The sequence below is a fragment of the Oncorhynchus kisutch genome, linkage group LG3, assembly GCF_002021735.2.
Source record: "Oncorhynchus kisutch isolate 150728-3 linkage group LG3, Okis_V2, whole genome shotgun sequence".
In the NCBI taxonomy this organism is placed as follows: domain Eukaryota; kingdom Metazoa; phylum Chordata; class Actinopteri; order Salmoniformes; family Salmonidae; genus Oncorhynchus; species Oncorhynchus kisutch.
The window spans coordinates 34,082,611-34,105,469 of record NC_034176.2 but is presented as its reverse complement, the minus strand read 5'-3'; the positions used below and the strand labels follow the sequence as shown (position 1 = coordinate 34,105,469).

Sequence of the window (22,859 nt, the reverse complement as noted above, 5' to 3'; positions counted from 1 at the left end):
TAAAGCAGCAAAGGGGGGACCAACTCTATATTAATGCCCATGATTTTGGAATTAGATTTTCAACGAGCAGGTGTCCACATACTTTTGGTCATGTAGTATACATTTTTCTTTGGAGTTCAAAAACTGGCTGCTACTGCGACCTGTAGAATGAGGATGTAGCCAAGCCAATAGAAAGAGAAGCATCCAGGAGCCAACTGAAAGAGTGTGCAGGTTTTGGGCGTGTTTACCCTGGGCGGTTCTTGCCTGGTCAGGGAAGAACCGCCCAGGACACGGGTTGCAGTCTTACCAAACTCTGACGCGGATTGTGGTGTGTTTGCCTGCCGTAGGTAACGTGACTAAGATTACACTGCTGTGCAGGGTCACAACATGTCTCTGGACCTCAGAGAGAGAAGAGCAAGGGAAATTAAGAAAAGAGAGACAGTGACACTGTGTGGAGGGGTAACTTCTGTGGCTCAGAGTGCGATCACTGAATCGCTCACGTGCATGTTCCATTTCTCTGAATATCATTCCATTCCAGCCTGGGGCGCAGGCAGGTAAGTAAGCAAGCTTCAAAGCTTAGGTCTTCAGCAGCAGCCTTTTATAAACAGAATACAATGGTCACAAATAGGGCTGTTACGGTGACAGTATTTCCACCACATCGGCGGTCACGAGTCATGACGGCAGTACAATTCCACTTAACCGTTTAGTCACAATATTTTTGCTTCTCCAAACTCTGATGCTGCTACTGGTCATTAGTAGCCTACCAAACTTGCTAATTGCCTGGTACTCCGCACTCTATTGTCCCGCTAATCACTCTGACATCAATGCAAATGTCATTGAAAATCTAATCAAACACTTCATGAGCTCATATTGCGCAACATTTCTATAGGCTATGCAAATGTGTGAGAAAAGTTTTTATGGCCTCTATTACAAATAGGATCCCGTCAGCTTTCTATAAGCGTGGCCTACTATATTTATTTATTTATTACTCAACTTCCCTAATATTAAGCACACTGCTTTTTTAAAATATTTTTTATTTATTTCACCTTTATTTAACCAGGTAGGCTAGTTGAGAACAAGTTCTCATTTGCAACTGCGACCTGGCCAAGATAAAGCATAGCAGTGTGAGCATACAACAAAGAGTTACACATGGAGTAAACAATTAACAAGTCAATAACACAGTAGAAAACAAAGGGGGGGTCTATATACAATGTGTGCAAAAGGCATGAGGAGGTAGGCAAATAATTACAATTTTGCAGATTAACACTGGAGTGATAAATGATCAGATGGTCATGTACAGGTAGAGATATTGGTGTGCAGAAGAGCAGAAAAGTAAATAAATAAAAACAGTATGGGGATGAGGTAGGTGAAAAGGGTGGGCTATTTACCAATAGACTATGTACAGCTGCAGCGATCGGTTAGCTGCTCAGATAGCTGATGTTTGAAGTTGGTGAGGGAGATAAAAGTCTCCAACTTCAGCGATTTTTGCAATTCGTTCCAGTCACAGGCAGCAGAGTACTGGAACGAAAGGCGGCCAAATGAGGTGTTGGCTTTAGGGATGATCAGTGAGATACACCTGCTGGAGCGCGTTCTACGGATGGGTGTTGCCATCGTGACCAGTGAGCTGAGATAAGGCGGAGCTTTACCTAGCATAGACCTGTAGATGACCTGGAGCCAGTGGGTCTGGCGACGAATATGTAGCGAGGGCCAGCCGACTAGAGCATACAAGTCGCAGTGGTGGGTGGTATAAGGTGCTTTAGTGACAAAACGGATGGCACTGTGATAGACTGCATCCAGTTTGCTGAGTAGAGTGTTGGAAGCCATTTTGTAGATGACATCGCCGAAGTCGAGGATCGGTAGGATAGTCAGTTTTACTAGGGTAAGCTTGGCGGCTTGAGTGAAGGAGGCTTTGTTGCGGAATAGAAAGCCGACTCTTGATTTGATTTTCGATTGGAGATGTTTGATATGAGTCTGGAAGGAGAGTTTGCAGTCTAGCCAGACACCTAGGTACTTATAGACGTCCACATATTCTAGGTCGGAACCATCCAGGGTGGTGATGCTAGTCGGGCATGCAGGTGCAGGCAGCGACCGGTTGAAAAGCATGCATTTGGTTTTACTATCGTTTAAGAGCAGTTGGAGGCCACGGAAGGAGTGTTGTATGGCATTGAAGCTTGTTTGGAGGTTAGATAGCACAGTGTCCAAAGACGGGCCGAAAGTATATAGAATGGTGTCGTCTGCGTAGAGGTGGATCAGGGAATCGCCCGCAGCAAGAGCAACATCATTGATATACACAGAGAAAAGAGTCGGCCCGAGAATTGAACCCTGTGGCACCCCCATAGAGACTGCCAGAGGACCGGACAGCATGCCCTCCGATTTGACACACTGAACTCTGTCTGCAAAGTAATTGGTGAACCAGGCAAGGCAGTCATCCGAAAAACCGAGGCTACTGAGTCTGCCGATAAGAATATGGTGATTGACAGAGTCGAAAGCCTTGGCAAGGTCGATGAAGACGGCTGCACAGTACTGTCTTTTATCGATGGCGGTTATGATATCGTTTAGTACCTTGAGCGTGGCTGAGGTGCACCCATGACCGGCTCGGAAACCAGATTGCACAGCGGAGAAGGTACGGTGGGATTCGAGATGGTCAGTGACCTGTTTGTTGACTTGGCTTTCGAAGACCTTAGATAGGCAGGGCAGGATGGATATAGGTCTGTAACAGCAGGAGTATAGCCTACCTGGCTGGCATGAAAATGAAGCAACGGACAAGCGTCCTCTATTTGCTATTTAAGTTCATAGATGACATGTATTTTTCCCCCGCTGCTCCTGTTTTGAGACGGGTGCATGATGATGGTCCATTCTAAATCAAAATACATTTTGCACATACAGTTGAAGTCAGAATTTTACATGCACCTTAGCCAAATACTTTCAAACTCATTTTTTCACAATTCCTGACATTTAATCCTAGTAAAGATTCCCTGTCTTAGGTCAGATTCCCTGTCTTGCTTCAATATATCCACATAAATTTCCTCCCTCATGATGCCATCTATTTTGTGAAGTGCACCAATCCCTCCTGCAGCGAAGCACCCCCACAACATGATGATGGCACCCTCGTGCTTCACGGTTGGGATGGTGTTCTTCGGCTTGCAAGCGTCCCCCTTTTTCCTCCAAACATAACGATGGTCATTATGGCCAAACAGTTCTATATTTGTTTCATCAGACCAGAGGACATTTCTCCGAAAGTACTCTCTTTGTCCCCATGTGCAGTTGCAAAACGTAGTCTGGCTTTTTTATGGCGGTTTTGGAGCAGTGGCTTCTTCCTTGCTGAGCGGCCTTTCAGGTTATATCGATATAGGATTTGTTTTACTGTGGATATAGATACTTTTGTACCTGTTTCCTCCAGCATCTTCACAAGGTCCTTTGCTGTTGTTCTGGGATTAATTTGCACTTTTCGCACCAAAGTACGTTCATCTCTAGGAGACAGAACGCGTGTCCTTCCTGAGTGGTATAATGGCTGCGTGGTCCCGTGGTGTTTATACTTGTGTACTATTGTTTGTACAGATGAACGTGGTACCTTCAGGCGTTTGGAAATTGCTCCCAAGGATCAACCAGACTTGTGGAGGTCTACAATTTATTTTCTGAGGTCTTGGCTGGTTTCGTTTGATTTTCCCATGATGCCAAGCAAGGAGGCACTGAGTTTGAAGGTAGGCCTTGAAATACATCCACAGGTACACATCTAATTGGTTCAAATGATGTCAATTAGCCTATCAGAAGCTTCTAAAGCTATGACATCATTTTTTGGAATTTTCTAAGCTGTTTAAAGACACAGTCAACTTAGTGTATGTAAACCTTTGACCCACTGGAATTGCAATGCAGTGAATTATAAGTTAAATAATCTGTCTGTAAACAATTGTTGAAAAATGACTTGTGTCATGCGCAAAGTAGATGTCCTAACCGACTTGCCAAACCTATAGTTTGTTAACAAGAAATTTGTAGAGAGGTTGAAAAACAAGTTTTAATGACTCCAATTTAAGTGTACGTAAACTTGAATGTAAACTTCCAACAAATAATGTGATATTTGAGGCTCTCTCTCACTAATTGATTGTACATTGTGTTAACATATAGTATTATATTATGACGTCAGTTTGTGATTGTGTGATTTGAGGGTTAGATACATGTTAATTTTGATATTTATATTTAAAAAAAAATGTATGAACACTGCCTTGTTCATCTGAGTCTTGCTGTTTGAACGCTGTCGCAGATGCACTTCCCCCGACTTCACTCCTCAACTTACTTCTACAGTCAGTTGCTTTAGCCTTACCACTCAATCACACCTAATCTCTGTGGTGCTGCTCGTGGCATCGCCGTCTTGCTGAGTCTACCTTTTGACTTTTATACATTTAATCTCAATGTGACCTGCCAGATTAAGAATCTTAAACCCCATCAGAGAAAAAAAGCTGAAAATAATTGAACATAACTGAAAGGAATTTTCATTTACTATAATAGCCTTGCTCTGTAATATTCAGGGCGGTACAGTAGAATATAATACATTTAACTACAGTTGAAGTCGGAAGTTTACATACACTTAGGTTGGAGTCATTAAAACTAGTTTTTCAACCACTCCACAAATTTCTTGTTAACAAACTATAGTTTTGGCAAGTCGGTTAGGACATCTACTTTGTGCATGACACAAATCATTTTTCCAACAATTGTTTACAGACAGATTATTTCACTTATAATTCACTGCATTGCAATTCCAGTGGGTCAGAAGTTTACATACACTATGTTGACTGTGTCTTTAAACAGCTTGGAAAATTCCAGTAAATTATGTCATGGCTTTAGAAGCTTCTGATAGGCTAATTGACATCATTTGAGTCAATTGGAGGTGTACCTGTGGATGTATTTCAAGGCCTACGTTCAAACTCAGTGCCTCTTTGCTTGACATCATGGGAAAATCAAAAGAAATCAGCCAAGACCTCAGAAGAAATATTGTAGACCTCCATAAGTCTGGTTGAACCTTGGGAGCAATTTCCAAACGCCTGAAGTACCACGTTCATCTGTACAAACAATAGTACGCTATTATAAACACCAGGGGACCACGCAGCCGTTATACCGCTCAGAAAGGAGACGCGTTCTGTCTCCTAGAGATGAACGTACTTTGGTGCGAAAAGTGCCAATCAATCCCAGAACAACAGCAAAGGACCTTGTGAAGATGCTGGAGAAAACCGGTACACAAATATCTATACCCACAGTAAAACAAGTCCTATATCGACATAAACTGAAAAGGCCTGCTCAGCAAGGAAGACTGCCATAAAAAAGCCAGACTACAGTTTGCAACTGCACATGGGGACAAAGATCATACTTTTTGTAGAAATGTCCTCTGGTCTGATGAAACAAAAATAGAACTGTTTGTCCATAATGACCATCGTTATGTTTGGAGGAAGAAGGGGGAGGCTTGCAAGTCAAAGAACACCATCCCATCCCTGCCACACACCAACAACACACACCCCAGCATAGTTCCGTGGCCTCTGAACCTTCCAGGCCAATGCTCTCTTGACCTTTTATTGTTGTCCGATTGAGAGGAGATGGAGATGCAGGAGTGATGGAAGAGAGATGGAGAGGAAACGGATAAGCAGCAAAGCTACATAGTTGCAATACACACACACACATACATACACACACACACACACACACACACCATTTCTGCCTTCTGTCTTGCTTTAGTATTTAAGCCCTTTTGTGTTGTAGGTGTACGGTATAGATGGTTTAAACATAACCATGTTTGATTAGTATTTAAGCTCTTTGTGATGGGCTGTATAGCGTTTGAGCATTAACATGGTTTAATAGACCTTCCTGGGGTGTCGGCATTCTTTCATCCTCACACTCAGTCAGTGACAGTCGGGGTCTATTGTTGTTAAATAGTGCCCCCCACCCCCCCACAGAGTCAACTAATGAATTGCAACAGCAACACCAGCCACAGCTGCTGTAATGAAAAGGACTAGAGAGATTTACAGCCAATAGCTCTTATCCCCTCTGAGGGAAACGTCACAATGCCACTCTTACTCTTCTCTTCAGCTACTTTTGATAGAATTTTCAACAAAGAAGAGTTGGCCGTGTTGCCTCTGTTCTGTATCTCATAGGTTACGAGTATTTAGTGTTTTAACAGATCTGACTCCACCAACAGTACATAAAATAAGTGCTGTAGTCTTGACTCTTGTTCAACTCAAACTAGAGGTTGACCGATTTTATGATTTTTCAACGCCGATACCAATTTATTGGAGCACCAGAAAAAAAAGTAGATACCGATTAATCGGCCGATCTTTGTTTTAATTTCTTATATTTGTAATAATGAAAATTACAACAATACTGAATGAACAATGCAAACTTTTTATTTTAACTTAATACATAAAGGAAATCAATTTAGTTTCAAATAAATAATGAAACGTGTTCAATTTGGTTTAAATAATGCAAAAAAACAGTGTTGGAGAAGAAGGTTTTAGTTATTAAAGGAATTATAGGACTCTTTCTCTCTATACCATTTGTATTTCATATACCTTTGACTATTGGATGTTCTTATAGGCACTTTAGTATTGCCAGCCTAAACTCGGGAGTTGATAGGCTTGAAGTCATAAACAGCGCTGTGCTTCAAGCATTGCTAAGAGCTGCTGGCAAACGCAGTAAAGTGCTGTTTGAATGAATGCTTACGAGCCTGCTGCTCTCTACTACCGCTCAGTCAGACTGCTCTATCAAATATCAAATCATATATACTTAATTATAATAAACACACAGAAATACGAGCCTTTGGTCATTAATACGGTCAAATCCAGAAACGATCATTTCGGAAACAAAACGTCAGTGAAATACGGAACCGTTCCGTATTTTATCGAACGAGTGGCAACCCTAAGTCTAAATATTGCTGTTACATTGCACAAACTTCAATGTTATGTCATAATTATGTACATTTCTGGCAAATGAATTACGGTCTTTGTTAGGAAGGAAATTGTCTTCACACAGTTCGCAACGAGCCAGGCTGCCCAAACTGCCGCATATACCCTGACTCTGCTTGCGCTGAACGCAAGAGAAGTGACACATTTCCTTAGTTAAAATAAATTCATGTTAGCAGGCAATATTAACTATATATGCAGGTTTAAAAAAATATACTTGTGTATTGATTTTAAGAAAGTCATGGATGTTTATGGTTAGGTACATTTGTGCAACGATTGTGTTTTTTTCCCGCTAATGCGCTTTTGTTAAATCATCACCCGTTTAGCGAAGTTAAATGATAAATTTAACAGGCACCCCATTGATTATATGCAACGCAGAACAAGCTAGTTAACATAGTAATATCATCAACCTTGTGTAGTTAACTAGTGATTATGTGAAGATTTTACAGTTTTTTACCAGATAAGTTTAATGCTAGCTAGCAACTTACCTTGGCTCCTTGCAGCCACAAGGTCCTTTTGATGCTGCACTCGCGTAACAGGTGGTCAGCCTGCCACGCAGTCTCCTCGTGGATTGCAATGTAATCGGCATCCAAAAAGGCAGATTACCGATTGTTATGAAAACTTGAAATCGGGCCTAATTAATAAATTGTCCAACCTCTAATTCAAACAGTCTGCTTCTGTTGCTTAAACTAGTGACTGTTACATATTATTTATTGAGGAGAAGAGTGCCCATGCTTTTCTGGAGCAAGTGGCTTTGTCTTCTGATTTATTTTGCACAGAGAACTGTAGGAAGAGGACTTGAAGTTTGTGTGCGTGTGTCTGTCTGTCTCTTATTGCTGGGGGGGAGGACGCCCCCCATCCAAACAAGAAAGGACGGCCCCCATCCAATCTGCACCACCACATCCCATGACAATCCACCATCACACGAACCCTGGTCCAAAGCTGTCATTTCAACAGTGATCCCACCCTCCCCCGCCACACACCAACAACACACACACCCCAGCATAGTTCTGTGGCCTCTGACCTTTCCAGGCCAATGCTCTCTTGACCTTTATTGTTGTCCGAGTGAGAGGAGATAGAGATGCAGGAGTGATGGAAGCGCGCTGGAGAGGAAACTGATAAGCTGCAAAGTTGCAATACATACACACACACACACACACACACACACACTTTCTTTACTATTTAAGCCGTTTTGTGTTGTAGGTATACTGTATAGATGGTTTAAACAACCATGTTTGATTAGTATTTAAGCTCTTTGTGGTGGGCTGTATAGCGGTGGAGCATTAACATGATTTAATAGGCCTTCCTGGGGTGTCTGCATTCTTTCATCCTCAGGACCAGAGAGATTTACAGCCAATAGCTCTCATCCCCTCTAAGGAGGGAAACTTCACAATGCCACTCTGTCACTCTTCTCTACAGCTACGTTTGTTTGAATTTTCAACAGAGTTGGCCGTGTTGGTCCAAAGCTGTCATCTCAACAGCGACCCCACACTCCCCTGCCACACACCAACAACACACACACCCCAACATAGTTCTGTGGCCTCTGACCTTTCCAGGCCAATGCTCTCTTGACCTTTTATTGTTGTCAGAGTGAAAGGAGATAGAGATGCAGGAGTGATGGAAGAGAGATTGAGAGGAAACGGATAAGCAGCAGAGCTGTATAGTTACAAAACCTTTCCAGAGACACTGTCTGTCATGAGCAATACTATTATGTAGAGTTAGGGGGCTTTCATACTAAATTGTTTCAGAGCCTTTTTAGACCAAACTCTGGCGTGTTTCCCCCTTAGTTCAGTTAGTGTTCACACCAGTCCAAATTAATTGCACTCGGGAGCGCAATAAACAACGCACTGTGGTTCGCTCAAAAATAGTGACCTCGGTCCAAATCCATTCGTACCAAATACAGATCGCTGTAGGTGAGAACGCAGTCCGGACCAAACACAGGATAAACGCAGAATTATTATTGGTTGTTTGACTGCGAGTATTTGATTAAATGCACACAGTACCATCATTTCACATCTATGAAGCGTTCTGTGAGTAGCAAGCAGCGCATTTATGATCACATCCGATGCAGATTAGGGGAGACTGGGCTGGGGCTATACCCGTGATTATAGCGTACTCATGTCGCAGTTAGAGCGCAGTTCCTCCTGCATGTTGTTGGAAGACCCAAGCGGAAGTAATATGAAGTTTGTGAGACAAAATAGATGGATTTTAATGTGAACATAATAATACTTGCATGAACACGGTTTTGTTTAGGCATTTTAGTTCGTTTGACATTTTGAAATGTAAAACCAACCGGACCAAAAAAAAAAAAAATACAATGTAACAAATAATCGAACTCTGATTCAAACTATAGCTCAAAACAGGGGTCTCCAACTGGTTGATCACGAGCACCCGTAAGTAGCTACCTACGAGTAGCTCGCCAAGCAATTCTGAAAGTACATGCCTTTTTTCATCGCAAACTGTCATAAATATACAGCTCCTGGCTACTAATCCAATCAAAGCCACATTTGACATTATCCCAGACGTTTTTAGCCACTATTGGCTTAACGTAACACAATTACTCACAATTAATTTCCAGCAATATAAACCCCATCTGTCTGTCTGTGTTTGGTGCGTGCGTTTATCACTCCGTATGTAGCCAGTTAGCGATGCTAATGATAACGTCTTGTGCGTAGAGAGAGATTTTCTCCTAAAACATTCTCAATTAAATGTTATCTGTAAAGTAGGCATACCTGACATACAGTGGGGCAAAAAAGTATTTAGTCAGCCACCAAATGTGCAAGTTCTCCCACTTAAAAAGATGAGAGAGGCATGTAATTTTCATCATAGGTACACTTCAACTATAACAGACAAATTAGGGGAAAAAATCCAGAAAATCACATTGTAGGATTTTTTTATGAATTTATTAGCAAATTATGGTGGAAAATAAGTATTTGGTCACCTACAAACAAGCAAGATTTCTGGCTCTCACAGACCTGTACCTTCTTCTTTAAGAGGCTCCTCTGTCCTCCACTCGTTACCTGTATTAATGGCACCTGTTTGAACTTGTTATCAGTATAAAAGACACCTGTCCACAATCTCAAACAGTCACACTCCAAACTCCACTATGGCCAAGACCAAAGAGCTGTCAAAGGACACCAGAAACAAAATTGTAGACCTGCACCAGGCTGGGAAGACTGAATCTGCTTTGGTTTGGTTTGAAGAAATCAACTGTGGGAGCAATTATTAGGAAATGGAAGGCATACAAGACCACTGATAATCTCCCTCGATCTGGGGCTCCACGCAAGATCTCACCCCGTGGGGTCAAAATTATCACAAGAACGTTGAGCAAAAATCCCAGAACCACACGGGGGGACCTAGTGAATGACCTGCAGAGAGCTGGGACCAAAGTAACAAAGCCTACCATCAGTAACACACTATGCTGACAGGGACTCAAATCCTGCAGTGCCAGATGTGTCCCTCTGCTTAAGCCAGTACATGTCCAGGCCCGTCTGAAGTTTGCTAGAGAGCATTTGGATGATCCAGAAGAAGATTGGGAGAATGTCATATGGTCAGATGAAACCAAAATATAACTTTTTGGTAGAAACTCAACTCGTCGTGTTTGGAGGACAAAGAATGCTCAGTTTCATCCAAAGAACACCATACCTACTGTGAAGCACGGGGGTGGAAACATCATGCTTTGGGGCTGTTTTTCTGCAAAGGGACCAGGACGACTGATCCGTGTAAAGGAAAGAATTAATGGGGCCATGTATCGTGAGATTTTGAGTGAAAACCTCCTTCCATCAGCAAGGGCATTGAAGATAAAACGTGGCTGGGTCTTTCAGCATGACAATGATCCCAAACACACTGCCCGGGCAACGAAGGAGTGGCTTCGTAAGAAGCATTTCAAGGTCCTGGAGTGGCCTAGCCAGTCTCCAGATCTCAACCCCATAGAAAATCTTTGGAGGGAGTTGAAAGTCCGTGTTGCCCAGCAACAGCCCCAAAACATCACTGCTCTAGAGGAGATCTTCATGGAGGAATGGGCCAAAATACCAGCAACAGTGTGTGAAAACCTTGTGAAGACTTACAGAAAACGTTTGACCTCTGTCATTGCCAACAAAGGGTATATAACAACGTATTGAGATAAACTTTTGTTATTGACCAAATACTTATTTTCCACCATAAAAAAAAAAATCCTACAATGTGATTTTCTTGATTGTTTCTTCTCATTTTTTCTGTCATAGATGAAGTGTACCTATGATGAAAATTACAGGCCTCTCATCTTTTTAAGTGGGAGAACTTGCACAATTGGTGGCTGACTAAATACTTTTTTGCCCCACTGTAACTATATTATGATTATTTGTATCAATTTGGTGGCCATTGTTTAGCAAACTGTGCCATGACATGTGCCGCAGCAGTAGGCCAAACAGCAGAAACATCGCTAGACCAACACATTCCTCACTTTCCAGTTGCACAATTTAAAGGGGAACTACACAAAAATCCCAAACTGTTTGTTTTTTTATCCCCAGACCTGAAAAATGGTCAAGAATGGTTAAGAATTGCCATGAACTCAGAACATACATCTTTGTTGTGTCTCTATGAATAATTGTAATATTGAGAGTAAAAAAAAATGTTGAAAAAAATCCCAAACCAGGAAAAATAAAACTGAGAGAACCGAATTTGGGGAAAATACCAAATATCATTTTGAGGGGCCAGTCATTCCAAAGACAGGTTGCTAACCATTATTTTCACAGGTAAATTGACAGAAGAGGAATGTGCCTGTTTGAACGCTTTAATGAATGAGTAGCTCGCAACCTTTCATTCTTTTTAAGTAGCTCTCATGCTAGAAGATGTTGGAAACCCCTGGCTCAGAACTGTGTGTGAAAATGAACTTCGTTTGGCTGTTATGTCCCTTTCACATCCCTAGTACGAAATTATTCAAGGGCAGATCAAATACAGAGAAGATCATAGGTTGTCTATTTGGTTTCTGAATAGAAAAGTAACAGCAGAAGCCTCTCGTGAATAGGCCCCAATGCCTAGGTTGCTTAGCTCTCTGACATTTGTTTTAGATTGTTGGCTAGACTAAGCATAAGAATTTATCGTTCTTGCAAAGACCTGGCCATGCTTAGCTGTGGACAATTATCTGGTAAGACTGGGATACACACACACGCGTACACACACACACACACACACACACATCTGGTGGGCAGGGATTGTGTTCCTCCTCAAGTGGAATCTTACATCACAGTGGAACAGAGCTCAGGTTACCATGGTGATGTAGCCAGCACTGTCAACCATGGGTATACTGGGTAGGGTTAAAGTTAGCGTTGCATGTGTCTTTCTCCTCTTTCTCTGTTCCCCTTTTCTCTCCGTCTCTGTCTTTTCTCTATTTCTGTCTCTCTCATGCTCTCTGTTTCTCTTTTTACCTTCCCTGTATCTCCACACATTCTAGTCCACAGAGTATGTGCTTCTGATAAAGAAGTTGTCTGTTTAAGCAATAAGGCACTATGGGGGTGTGGTATATGGCCAATATACCACGGCTAAGGGCTGTTCTTATGCACAACGCAGAGTGCCTGGATATAGCCCTTAGTCGTGTTATATTGGCCATATACCACAAACCCCCCCGAGGTGCCTTATTGCTATCGTAAACTGGTTACCAACGTAATTAGAGCAGTAAAAATAAATATTTTGTTATACCTGTGGTATATGGTCTGATATACTACAGCTGTCAGCCAATCAGCATTCAGGGCTTGAACCACCCAGTTTTTATAATTGTTGTTATAGGACTGTGTTCATAGGACTATATCCCTCTGGGTGGACAATAAACAGATTGAACATGAAGTTATTCTAGGTGCTTCTGTAAAGTTCTGATTTTGTTCTGATCTGTTTCTCTGCAACTAACCTGTACCCCTGAACATTGACTAGGTACCGGTACGCCCTGTATATAGCCTTGGTATTTTATTGGGTTACATTTTATTTTTAACTTTAAAAAAAAAATTACATTTTTTTTTTTTACTATTTCTTGAACTGCATTGTTGGTTAAGGGCTTGTAAGTAAGCATTTCACGGTAACACCTGTTGTGTTCAGGGGATGTGACAAATAAAATTGGATTTGAACTGCAAGGAGTCACAACTGACTGAAAACACACCCACACACCCACACTCTTCAGAATCCAGGGTTTGAAGAGAGGGTAATGGATTGTTGTCAACACTAAGATATCAGCTCCATGGATCTCTCTGTAACTCTCGGTTTCTCTCTGTGTCTCATGGTGGACGCTCTCTCTGACAAATGTGATGAGCCCTTTGATGTTGTTGACGTTCATGGTTTCCATGCCCCCGGGGTAGTAATGGTGTGCAAGTCAGTCAGTCGCACAGACACAAAGTCTCTGTGTCTCTCTCTCTCTCATTCCGCTCGGCTCACATGCTAGTGTCTCCTCATGTTAAAACTGGACTCATCAGAACGAATTGAGCCGGGAGAAACAGAGCTGTGGTAGTCTCTGTCACACATAACACTGTAGCCTTTGGGACAGACATACACACACACACACACACACCACTGTAGTCTACTATGGGACAGACTGCCACTGTAGGACAGCCTGTTAGGGCACCAACTCATGTGTTTTATTATTACGTACATGTCACGAAAAGGTGTGTGTGTGTGTGTGATAGGCCTATGGCTTTGTAACAAGCTTGTGTGTGTGTGTATAGAGAGAGGGCTCAATTAATCAATCTCACTAATTACCTGACTGATGAACGGTTAATGAATGTTGGCTGTCATTTTTAACTACTATCTCACCCTCTCCCCTTACCCCTCAACTGTCTACCTCTCTCTCCTCTGTCTCTCAGCCTCTTTCTCCCCCTCCCCTCTCTATCGCTTTCCCCCCTCTTTCAGCCCTCCCACACAGATGCACCCCGCCGCCCAGCTCGACAGGAGCGATGGGATGTGTCAACTAGGTACTTTACTTGCCAACATTAAACACTAACTGGGGGAAGGAAGGGGTGAGAGGCTTAGAAAAGGGAGGGGGGGCATGATGTCAACTAGGTACTTCACACATTGACCAATCCAAAACCTGAAGATGGATGAGAAGGCAAGGGGGAGAAGAGGGGTGCAGTCAACACTGCTAGCAGACACAAGAGAGAAGGGGGAGGTAGAAGAATGGAGGATGAGAGAAGGGGGTTGGTGCAGAGGAGGTAGAATAAGGGTAAGGAAAGGCAAAGGACAGAAGGAAGCTCAGGGCTAGTTTCCCGGAACTAGATTAAAGCTACTCCTGGACTAAAAAGCTTTCTCTGGATACTGGAGAGGAGGCTTAGTCTATCATTTTTAAAGCAGAGGGATGGGGTGAGGGTGTTGATGGAAAGGTATTAGTCTGACAAGAAGGCCTTGCGTCTCATGGGGGCGAGACAGTGGGTGGGGGCGAGACAGTGGGTGGGGGCGAGACAGTGGGTGGGGGCGAGACAGTGGGTGGGGGCGAGACAGTGGGCGGGGGCGAGACAGTGGGCGGGGGCGAGACAGTGGGCGGGGGCGAGACAGTGGGCGAGACAGTGGGCGGGGGCGAGACAGTGGGTGGGGGCGAGACAGTGGGTGGGGGCGAGACAGTGGGTGAGGGTGAGACAGTGAAAGATGACATGAGGAGTGAGTAGAGTTGACATGATGCCAGAAATAACACCACCTCCTGACTAACAAACTTAACTCCCTGCTTCTATCCTGCTCTCCTTCTCTCTCCTCACGCTTTCTTCTCCTCCTTCCCATCTCTGACCTTTTATCCCTCTACCTTCTTTCTCTCCTCCTTTGTCTATCCCTCACTCTCCTCCTCATTTTCCCTGTCTACTCTGCTTTACTTTTGACCCTATCTGCCCCTCCCCAATGCCCTGTCTTTACCCTCCCCAATGCCCTGTCTTTACCCTCCCCAATGCCCTGTCTTTACCCTCCTCAATGCCCTGTCTTTACCCTTCTCAATGCCCTGTCTTTACCCTTCTCAATGCCCTGTCTTTACCCTTCTCAATTCCCTGTCTTTACCCTTCTCAATGCCCTGTCTTTACCCTTCCCAATGCCCTGTCTTTACCCTTCCCAATGCCCTGTCTTTACCCTTCCCAATGCCCTGTCTTTACCCTTCCCAATGCCCTGTCTTTACCCTCCCCAATGCCCTGTCTTTACCCTCCTCAATGCCCTGTCTTTACCCTCCTCAATGCCCTGTCTTTACCCTTCTCAATGCCCTGTCTTTACCCTTCTCAATTCCCTGTCTTTACCCTTCTCAATGCCCTGTCTTTACCCTTCCCAATGCCCTGTCTTTACCCTTCCCAATGCCCTGTCTTTACCCTTCCCAATGCCCTGTCTTTACCCTTCCCAATGCCCTGTCTTTACCCTTCCCAATGCCCTGTCTTTACCCTTCCCAATGCCCTGTCTTTACCCTTCCCAATGCCCTGTCTTTACCCTTCTCAATGCCCTGTCTTTACCCTTCTCAATGCCCTGTCTTTACCCTTCTCAATGCCCTGTCTTTACCCTTCTCAATGCCCTGTCTTTACCCTTCTCAATGCCCTGTCTTTACCCTTCTCAATGCCCTGTCTTTACCCTTCTCAATGCCCTGTCTTTACCCTTCCCAATGCCCTGTCTTTACCCTTCCCAATGCCCTGTCTTTACCCTTCCCAATGCCCTGTCTTTACCCTTCCCAATGCCCTGTCTTTACCCTTCCCAATGCCCTGTCTTTACCCTTCCCAATGCCCTGTCTTTACCCTTCCCAATGCCCTGTCTTTACCCTTCTCAATGCCCTGTCTTTACCCTTCTCAATGCCCTGTCTTTACCCTTCTCAATGCACTGTCTTTACCCTTCTCAATGCCCTGTCTTTACCCTTCTCAATGCCCTGTCTTTACCCTTCTCAATGCCCTGTCTTTACCCTTCTCAATGCCCTGTCTTTATCCTTCTCAATGCCCTGTCTTTATCCTTTATCCTTGGTCTCCTCCCTCGTCCCCTACCCCCTTCTCTGTTTGTAATCGACAGCATGTACTGTATGAGTACATACATCTGGGTTTGTGTCTCGAATTGCACCATATTCACTTTTTAGTGCAGTACTTTTGACCAGGGCCTATAGAGCTCTGATCAAAAGTATTGCACTATAGAGGGAATAGGGTGCCATTTTGAACTCATTCTGGGTCTTCCAGGCCCATCCCAGTATCAGGTCTTTCCACAGTCCTGGATCCCCTCTGACCTTTTGATGATCCAGTCTAGGGTAAAGAGAAGGTGACTGTGCAGATACTGTTGCCTCAGGTCAAGTCTTGGGCTCTGGAACCAGGACCAGACCACTGTCTCTCTGTAAACTCAGCTTTAGGTCCAACCCTGCTTCCCAGCCCCAGCCACAGCCTCAGTGACCCCCGTGGAGCTTTTGATTCAGTGGGCAAAGGGCCCAGGTTCTAAAATACTCTACATAGTACAGTGCCTTCTGTACTACTCTAGTCTAGATGGCCTCATGGCCACACTCAGGAAAGTCATAGTAAATAATCAATCTCTCTCCCTCCCTTCTTTCTCACCCTCTTTCTCTCTCTATCTCAGTAGATGACACAGTCCTGGACCATGTAAGGGAGCTGAAGGGGCAATCTGCAGTGTTTCTACCGGAGAGAGCGACGGGGAGAGTGAGGGAAGAGGAGGAGCGAGGAATGGGCATGGGGAAGAATATCACCTCTAAGTCGATGGAGGGAGAAGGGGCGAAGTATGAGGAGGAGAACAATCACAGAGCAGACTTCTACCCCATTCCGGTACAGTATACTTGTGTGCGCGAGTGCGTGTGTATGTATTTCTGTCTGTATGCATGCATCTGTGTGCGTGTCTGCTTGCACAGGGGGATTTAAGCAGTTAAGGGTCATCAAGCTGACACACTGACAGAGGATTGATTTGTAATGACAGGGTTAGGCCACCATACACACAGACCTGTCATTAGGATCACTTAACACTCTTCAAGGTCACACACATGTCGTGACAGTTTTTTTGTTGTTCTGGCCATTCCCTCTTGGCTGCAGCACAGTCCCCTCATGGGCATCACACAAGTCAGCTAGAACGAGGGTTTCCCGAGCCACAAACAGATGGATGGACGCATGTGATACTGAGAAACCCCAACACAAAGCCTGTCCTGTTTTTGATTCCATCAGAGATTTACAACCATAGTGCCTTAACGTATTCACATTTTCTTGTGTTACAGCCTGAATTAAAAATGGCCAAAACATTTTTTTTAAACCATTCTCGCCCATCTATCCCATGAAGAGAACGTGTTTTTATAAATGTAAATTTGCTAATTTATTAAATATTCACACACTTGAGTCAATACATGTTGGAATCACCTTTGGCAGCAATTACAGTTGTGAGTCTTTCTTGGTAAGTCTCGAAGAGGTTTGCACACCTGAATTGTACAATACAGTGCATTCTGAAGGTATTCAGACCCCTTGACTTTTTCCACATTTTGTTAGGTTACAGCCTTATTCTCAAATTGATAATCTTTTTCTTCTTCTAATCAATCTACACAAAAGACCCTATAACGACAAAGCAAAAACAGGTTTTTAGAAATGTTTGCAAATAAATAAATAAACTTTACTCAGTGCCTTGTTGAAGCACCTTTGGCAATGTGTGCTTAGTGTCGTTGTCTTGTTGGAAGGAACACCTTTGCCCAAATCTGAGGTCCTGAGTGCTCTGGAGCAGGTTTTCATCAACGATCTCTCTGTACTTCGCTCTGTTCATCTTTCAATCGATCCTGACTAGTCTCCAAGTCCCTGCCGCTGAAAAAATCCCCACAGTATGATGCTGCCACCACCATGCTTTACCGTAGGAATGGTGCCAGGTTTCCTCCAGACGTGACGTGACGCTTGGCATTCAGGTCAAAGAGTTCAATCTTGGTTTCATCAGACCAGAGAATCTTGTTTCTCATGGTCCGAGAGTCCTTTAGGTGCCTACAAGTGGCCTGTCATGTGCCTTTTACTTGATGACTGGCTTTTGTCTGGCCACTCTACCGTAAGGTTCTGATTGGTGGAGTGCTGCAGAGATGGTTGTCCTTCTGGAAGGTTCTCCCATCTCCACAGAGGAACTCTGGAGCTCTGACAGTGCCCTTCTCCCCCGATTGCTCAGTTTGGTCGGGCAGCCAGCTCTACGAAGAGTCTTGGTGGTTTTAATCTTTTTCCATTTAAGAAGGATGCAAGTCACATTGTTCTTGGGGACCTTCAATGCTGCAGACATTCTTTCGTACCCTTCCCCAGATCTGTGCCTCGACACAATCCTATCTTGGAGCTCTACGGACAATTCCTTCGACCTCATGGCTTGGTTTTTGCTTGGACGTGCACTGTCAACTGTGGGACCAAATCATGCCCAATAAATTGAATTTACTACAGGTGGACTCCAAGTTGTAGAAACATCTCAAGGATGATGAATGGAAACAAGATGCACCTGAGCTCAATTTTGAGTCTCACAGTAAAGGGTCTGAATACTTATGTAAATAAGGTATTTCTGTTCAGTTTTTGCATATTTATATAAATAATGTTTTCGCTTTGTCGATATGGGTATTGTGTGTAGATTGAGGATTTTGTTTTATTTATCCATTTTAAAATAAGGCTGTCACATAACAAATTGTGGAAAATGTCAAGGGGTCTGAATACTTTCCCAATGCACTGTATTTGCACATTGTTCTTTTTAAAATTCTTCAAGCTCTGTCAAGTTTGTTGTTCAATACTAGACTGACATTTTCAAGTCTTGCCATAGATTTAAGTCAAAACTGTAACTAGGCAACTCCGGAACATTCAATGTCATCTTGGTAAGCAACTCCAGTGTATATTTGGCCTTGTATTTTAGGCTATTGTCCTGCTGAAAGGTGCATTTGTCTCAGTGCCTATTGGAAAGCAGACTGAACGAGGTTTTCCTCTGGGATTTTGCCTGTGCTTAGGTCTACTCCGTATCTTTTTATCCTAAAAGAACTCCCTAGTGCATGCCAATGACAAGCATACCTATAACATGATGCAGCCACCACCACGCTTGAAAATATGATGAGTGGTACTCAGTGATATTGTGTTGGATTTGGGGTTGAATCTGTGTTTGAAATTCACTGCTCGACTGAGGGACTTTACAGATAATTGTATGTGTGGGGGTACAGAAATGAGGTAGTCATTCAAAAACCATGTTAAACACTAACACTATGCACACAGAGTCCATGCAACATTTTATGTGACTTATTAAGCAACATTTTTACTCCTGAACTTATTTTGGCTTGCTATAACAAAGGGGTTGAATGTTTATTAACTCAAGACATTTCAGCTTTTAATTTTTAATTAGTTTGTTAACATTTCTAAAAACACAATTCCACTTTGACATAATGATGGGGTATTGTGTGTCGGTCAGTGACACAAAATCTCAATGTAATCCATTTTAAATTCAGGCTGTAACACAACAACATGTGGGAAAAGTCAAAGGGTGTGAATACTGTCTGAATGCTCTGTTTTATTATAAGTATCCAATTCACATGCTCCTCTCTGCTGTTACTGAATGGCTGAATGGGACAGAGGTGGATAAAGGGACACAGTGGCTATTCTCAATGACCTGTACAGCAATAGTCCCACTTCCCTCCCTTATGTCATTCTTTTTTCTTCTTAATCCTCATCTCGCTCTCCCTGCATGCCTTCCCCAAGGTTACTAGTTTTGTGATGTTCTGGGACATTAGTTAATGTCCATTAATACAAATGACAGACAGACAGAAAAACCAAACAAAAACAGACCGTGTAATGTATAATCTTTCATTTAGGATCCATTGTCTAGAACCTAATATTCAGTTCATTCTAAGGTCTCTCATCTGTTGTCTGCTCTGCCAGAAGTGATCTTTACAAGCTAGTGAAAAATGGGCAGTAGGATCAATGTAATGTGTCCCCAGGCAAGATTCTCTCTCTCTCTCTCTCTCTCACACACACACACACACACACACACACACACACACACAGTTTAATGCCGATGACATTTGTGTCAGAACGAAAGTCATTTGTTATTTTTCATGCCTGACAGACGAGATGCAAAGACGCATCCTCAAAGTGTGTGTGTGTGTTCGTGACCTTCATCTATAATTTGCTAACCAAGTCACAGACAGAGAACACAACCATCAAACAGGATACAACACACACCCTGGATCCCTAGAGCATATGTGTGTCTGACAGTGTGAAGAATAGACCAGTGCATGTACTAGTGAAGGAACTAATTTACTTGTGGCCCTCTTTTCCCCTGGTTCCTTTTTATTAAGCTGAGCTGCAAAGGCCCCCAAAGCAACACAGAGGCTGTCCTTGTGTGTTAGGTCCAATAGTTTTGTTAACCTTACCCAAGCATTATCAATGTCCTTGCTTTGCTTTCCTTGAAATGAAATGTACTCTCTCTTGCAGATACACACACACTTGTGCGTACGCAAGTGTGTTAGTTGTGTTACTTTTAACCCTTCCTGGTTAAATAAATGTTAAATAAATTTTAAAAAATGTGGTGTGTGAACTGTTTGCAAAACACTTAAGGGGGCGTTTTTGCTCTGCCAAAACAAACGGCATCACTGCAAATGCACAGTGTATGAGCATAACACTTAATTCAAAAGTTTGGAATGCAACAAACCCACCATAGCACTTTCTATTATATGTATTGTAAACATGCATTATACATTCTGCATGATACGATCTCTACCGCTCCTCCTTCATTGACGTGTTGTAGACCTGCTGTTGAAGGGCCTGAAATACATGTTGGGAGTAAGACCGTGATAATGACATTGTCAGTTCTTGGTAATTACATTGTTTGTGTATGTACTGTCCTGTAGATGGATAGAGTATTGCCATGTATCTGTCTGTGCTGTACTGTAGGTGGTGGTTAACGGAGTGGGACAGGCCGCTGGAGAGCAGGACACTGAAGACACTGAGCTGATGGCCGTCTACACTGAAGAGAACCAGGGAGGAGAGAAAGTACAAGGCGCACGCACACTTCAAACTCCTAACTCTCCCTTCTCATCTCACTAATCGCCCTACATCCTCTGTTTATCCTTACCTTCCTCCCCCTCTCTCCCCTAGCTTGCTCTTTTGATCATCCCCTCCTCTCCCTGTCACTGTGACTCTGCACTTTTCCCCTCGCGTGAGAACAAGATATGAAAGAGACAGAGAGAGAGAGGTCACAGAAGCAGGAAGAAGTTCTCATCGCTGTCTGTTTTGAATCTCTTTCTTATTCTCGCTCTCCCTCTACGTTTCTAAATCCCTCCCTAGTCTTTCTTCATTACCAAACTCTCTTGCTGAATCTTTTAGTTTCTCTTCTGAATTCCCCGCTCCCCACTCCTCCCCCTCTGTCTCTGTCTGGACATGTGGCTGTGACCTCATCAGCCTGTGACTATGGGCCCTGGTCGAAAGTAGTGAACTAAATAGGGAATAGGCAATTTGGGCCTATAATTCATCCTACCACATGTGACTCATGTCAGTAACTAATGCTTTAATGACAGCCCCTAGAGTGGTTGGGTTCAGGTTTTACCTCCCTCGGGCACACACACTTACAAAGAGATTGCTACCTGTAACACTAAACTACACTTAGACAAACACTTAGTCTTAACCCTTTACTCCAGAGACCATATAGCCTGTGGTGTTTTTGAGGTTGTACATCTATAGTTCTCACCATTTTGTTTGTGTGTAGAGTTCCATGTCGGAGACTTTGGACAGTGCAGACAGTATAGACGCCAGGAGAATGGACATGATCTACACCATTGAAGACACTCCTCCCTGGTACCTGTGTATATTCCTGGGCTTACAGGTGAGACGCATGCAAGCACACACACACACACACACACAAACACATCCCCCTTGGTACCTCTGGGTTACCTTTTTAAATGGGTATTGTGAGATTCTGACAATGAAGCCGTTTTTGAATGTCAGATGAACTTGTTGATACCATTTGTATGTCTCGGTGTACAGTATGAAGGAAGTTAGAGGTAGTTTCGCGAGCCAATGCGAGCTAGTATTAGGGCAATGACAGGAAGTCTACATAGCGTACCTGTAGACTTCCAGTCATTGCGCTAATTAGCATTGGCTCGCGAAGCTAACTACCTCCAACTAGTCAGTTAAGAACACATTCTTATTTACAATGACGGCCTACCTCGGCCAAACCCTCCCTTAACCCGGCCTACGCTGGGCCAATTGTGCACCTCCTTATGGGACTCCCGATCACTGCTAGTTGTGATACAGCCTGGGATCGAATCTGGGTCTTTTAGTGAAGCCTCTAGCACTGCTACTACACGCAGAGACATAAACATGGTATCCACAAGATTATTTGACTCTGGGTCTGTAGAAAAACGTCTTACAGAAGTCTGATCTTAACTTGATCAGTCTTTTGTTGCAGAGAATTTTCCTGAAGGTTCAGGAAATTAAAATGAGTCTTATGATTGGCTAAATATTAGCAGTTCTCTTTCTCCATTCGGGGGCAGTCGAGTCATTGGGATCAGGGCTCGCTATCTTAAAATAATGTTCTCTCTCGCTCATGCTATAGGCTTAGGTTGTATTACTGCAACACTTAAATGTGCAAGAATGTATCTGAGGTGCAGCCATACACATCAACAACCGTCATTTTACATAGCTTAATAACGCATTGTAGTTATTGGTCTCTACTAGGCTACGATATACAAGTGTCTAAACGAGGAAATGCTTTATTTCTATTGTACAGAATTGTAATCTAGATCAATCGCCCTTAGTCTGTTAAAAATGGACCAAATTGTTTCGATGACAATACCAACCAGAGGGCGAACATATCTTGAAAGACTTTGGATGCAAGCAGGCCTAAGGCAGAGAGGAAGAGGCAAAGTGAGAAGGCTCACTCTCGGCAAAATAAGCCCAATGCGTTTCTATGGGCTTAATATGCAGATCTAAGCTTGTTGCCTGCCTTTGGGACGACCCCCATTGGGCAAAGACATGAGCATCTCGTCATTATCTACAGATCTCTGACTAA

The 22,859-nt window shown here is 43.4% G+C and overlaps 1 protein-coding gene across 2 annotated transcripts in view; it reads left to right on the top strand.

Annotated features, from left to right (window-relative positions):
• Positions 1-22,859, top strand: part of LOC109881535 (solute carrier family 23 member 2) — a 76,247-nt gene that overhangs the window by 26,728 nt on the left and 26,660 nt on the right. The window contains exons 1-4 of one of the 2 annotated variants that reach the window (XM_020473658.2): positions 13,633-13,852; positions 16,443-16,645; positions 20,744-20,842; positions 21,555-21,671. In XM_020473658.2, the coding sequence (XP_020329247.2) occupies positions 13,663-13,852; positions 16,443-16,645; positions 20,744-20,842; positions 21,555-21,671 (609 nt within the window). In that variant the 5' untranslated portion in view covers positions 13,633-13,662. Of the gene's footprint in view, positions 1-13,632; positions 13,853-16,442; positions 16,646-20,743; positions 20,843-21,554; positions 21,672-22,859 lie in introns of those variants that run through there. The other variant, XM_020473664.2, reaches the window with a different exon arrangement.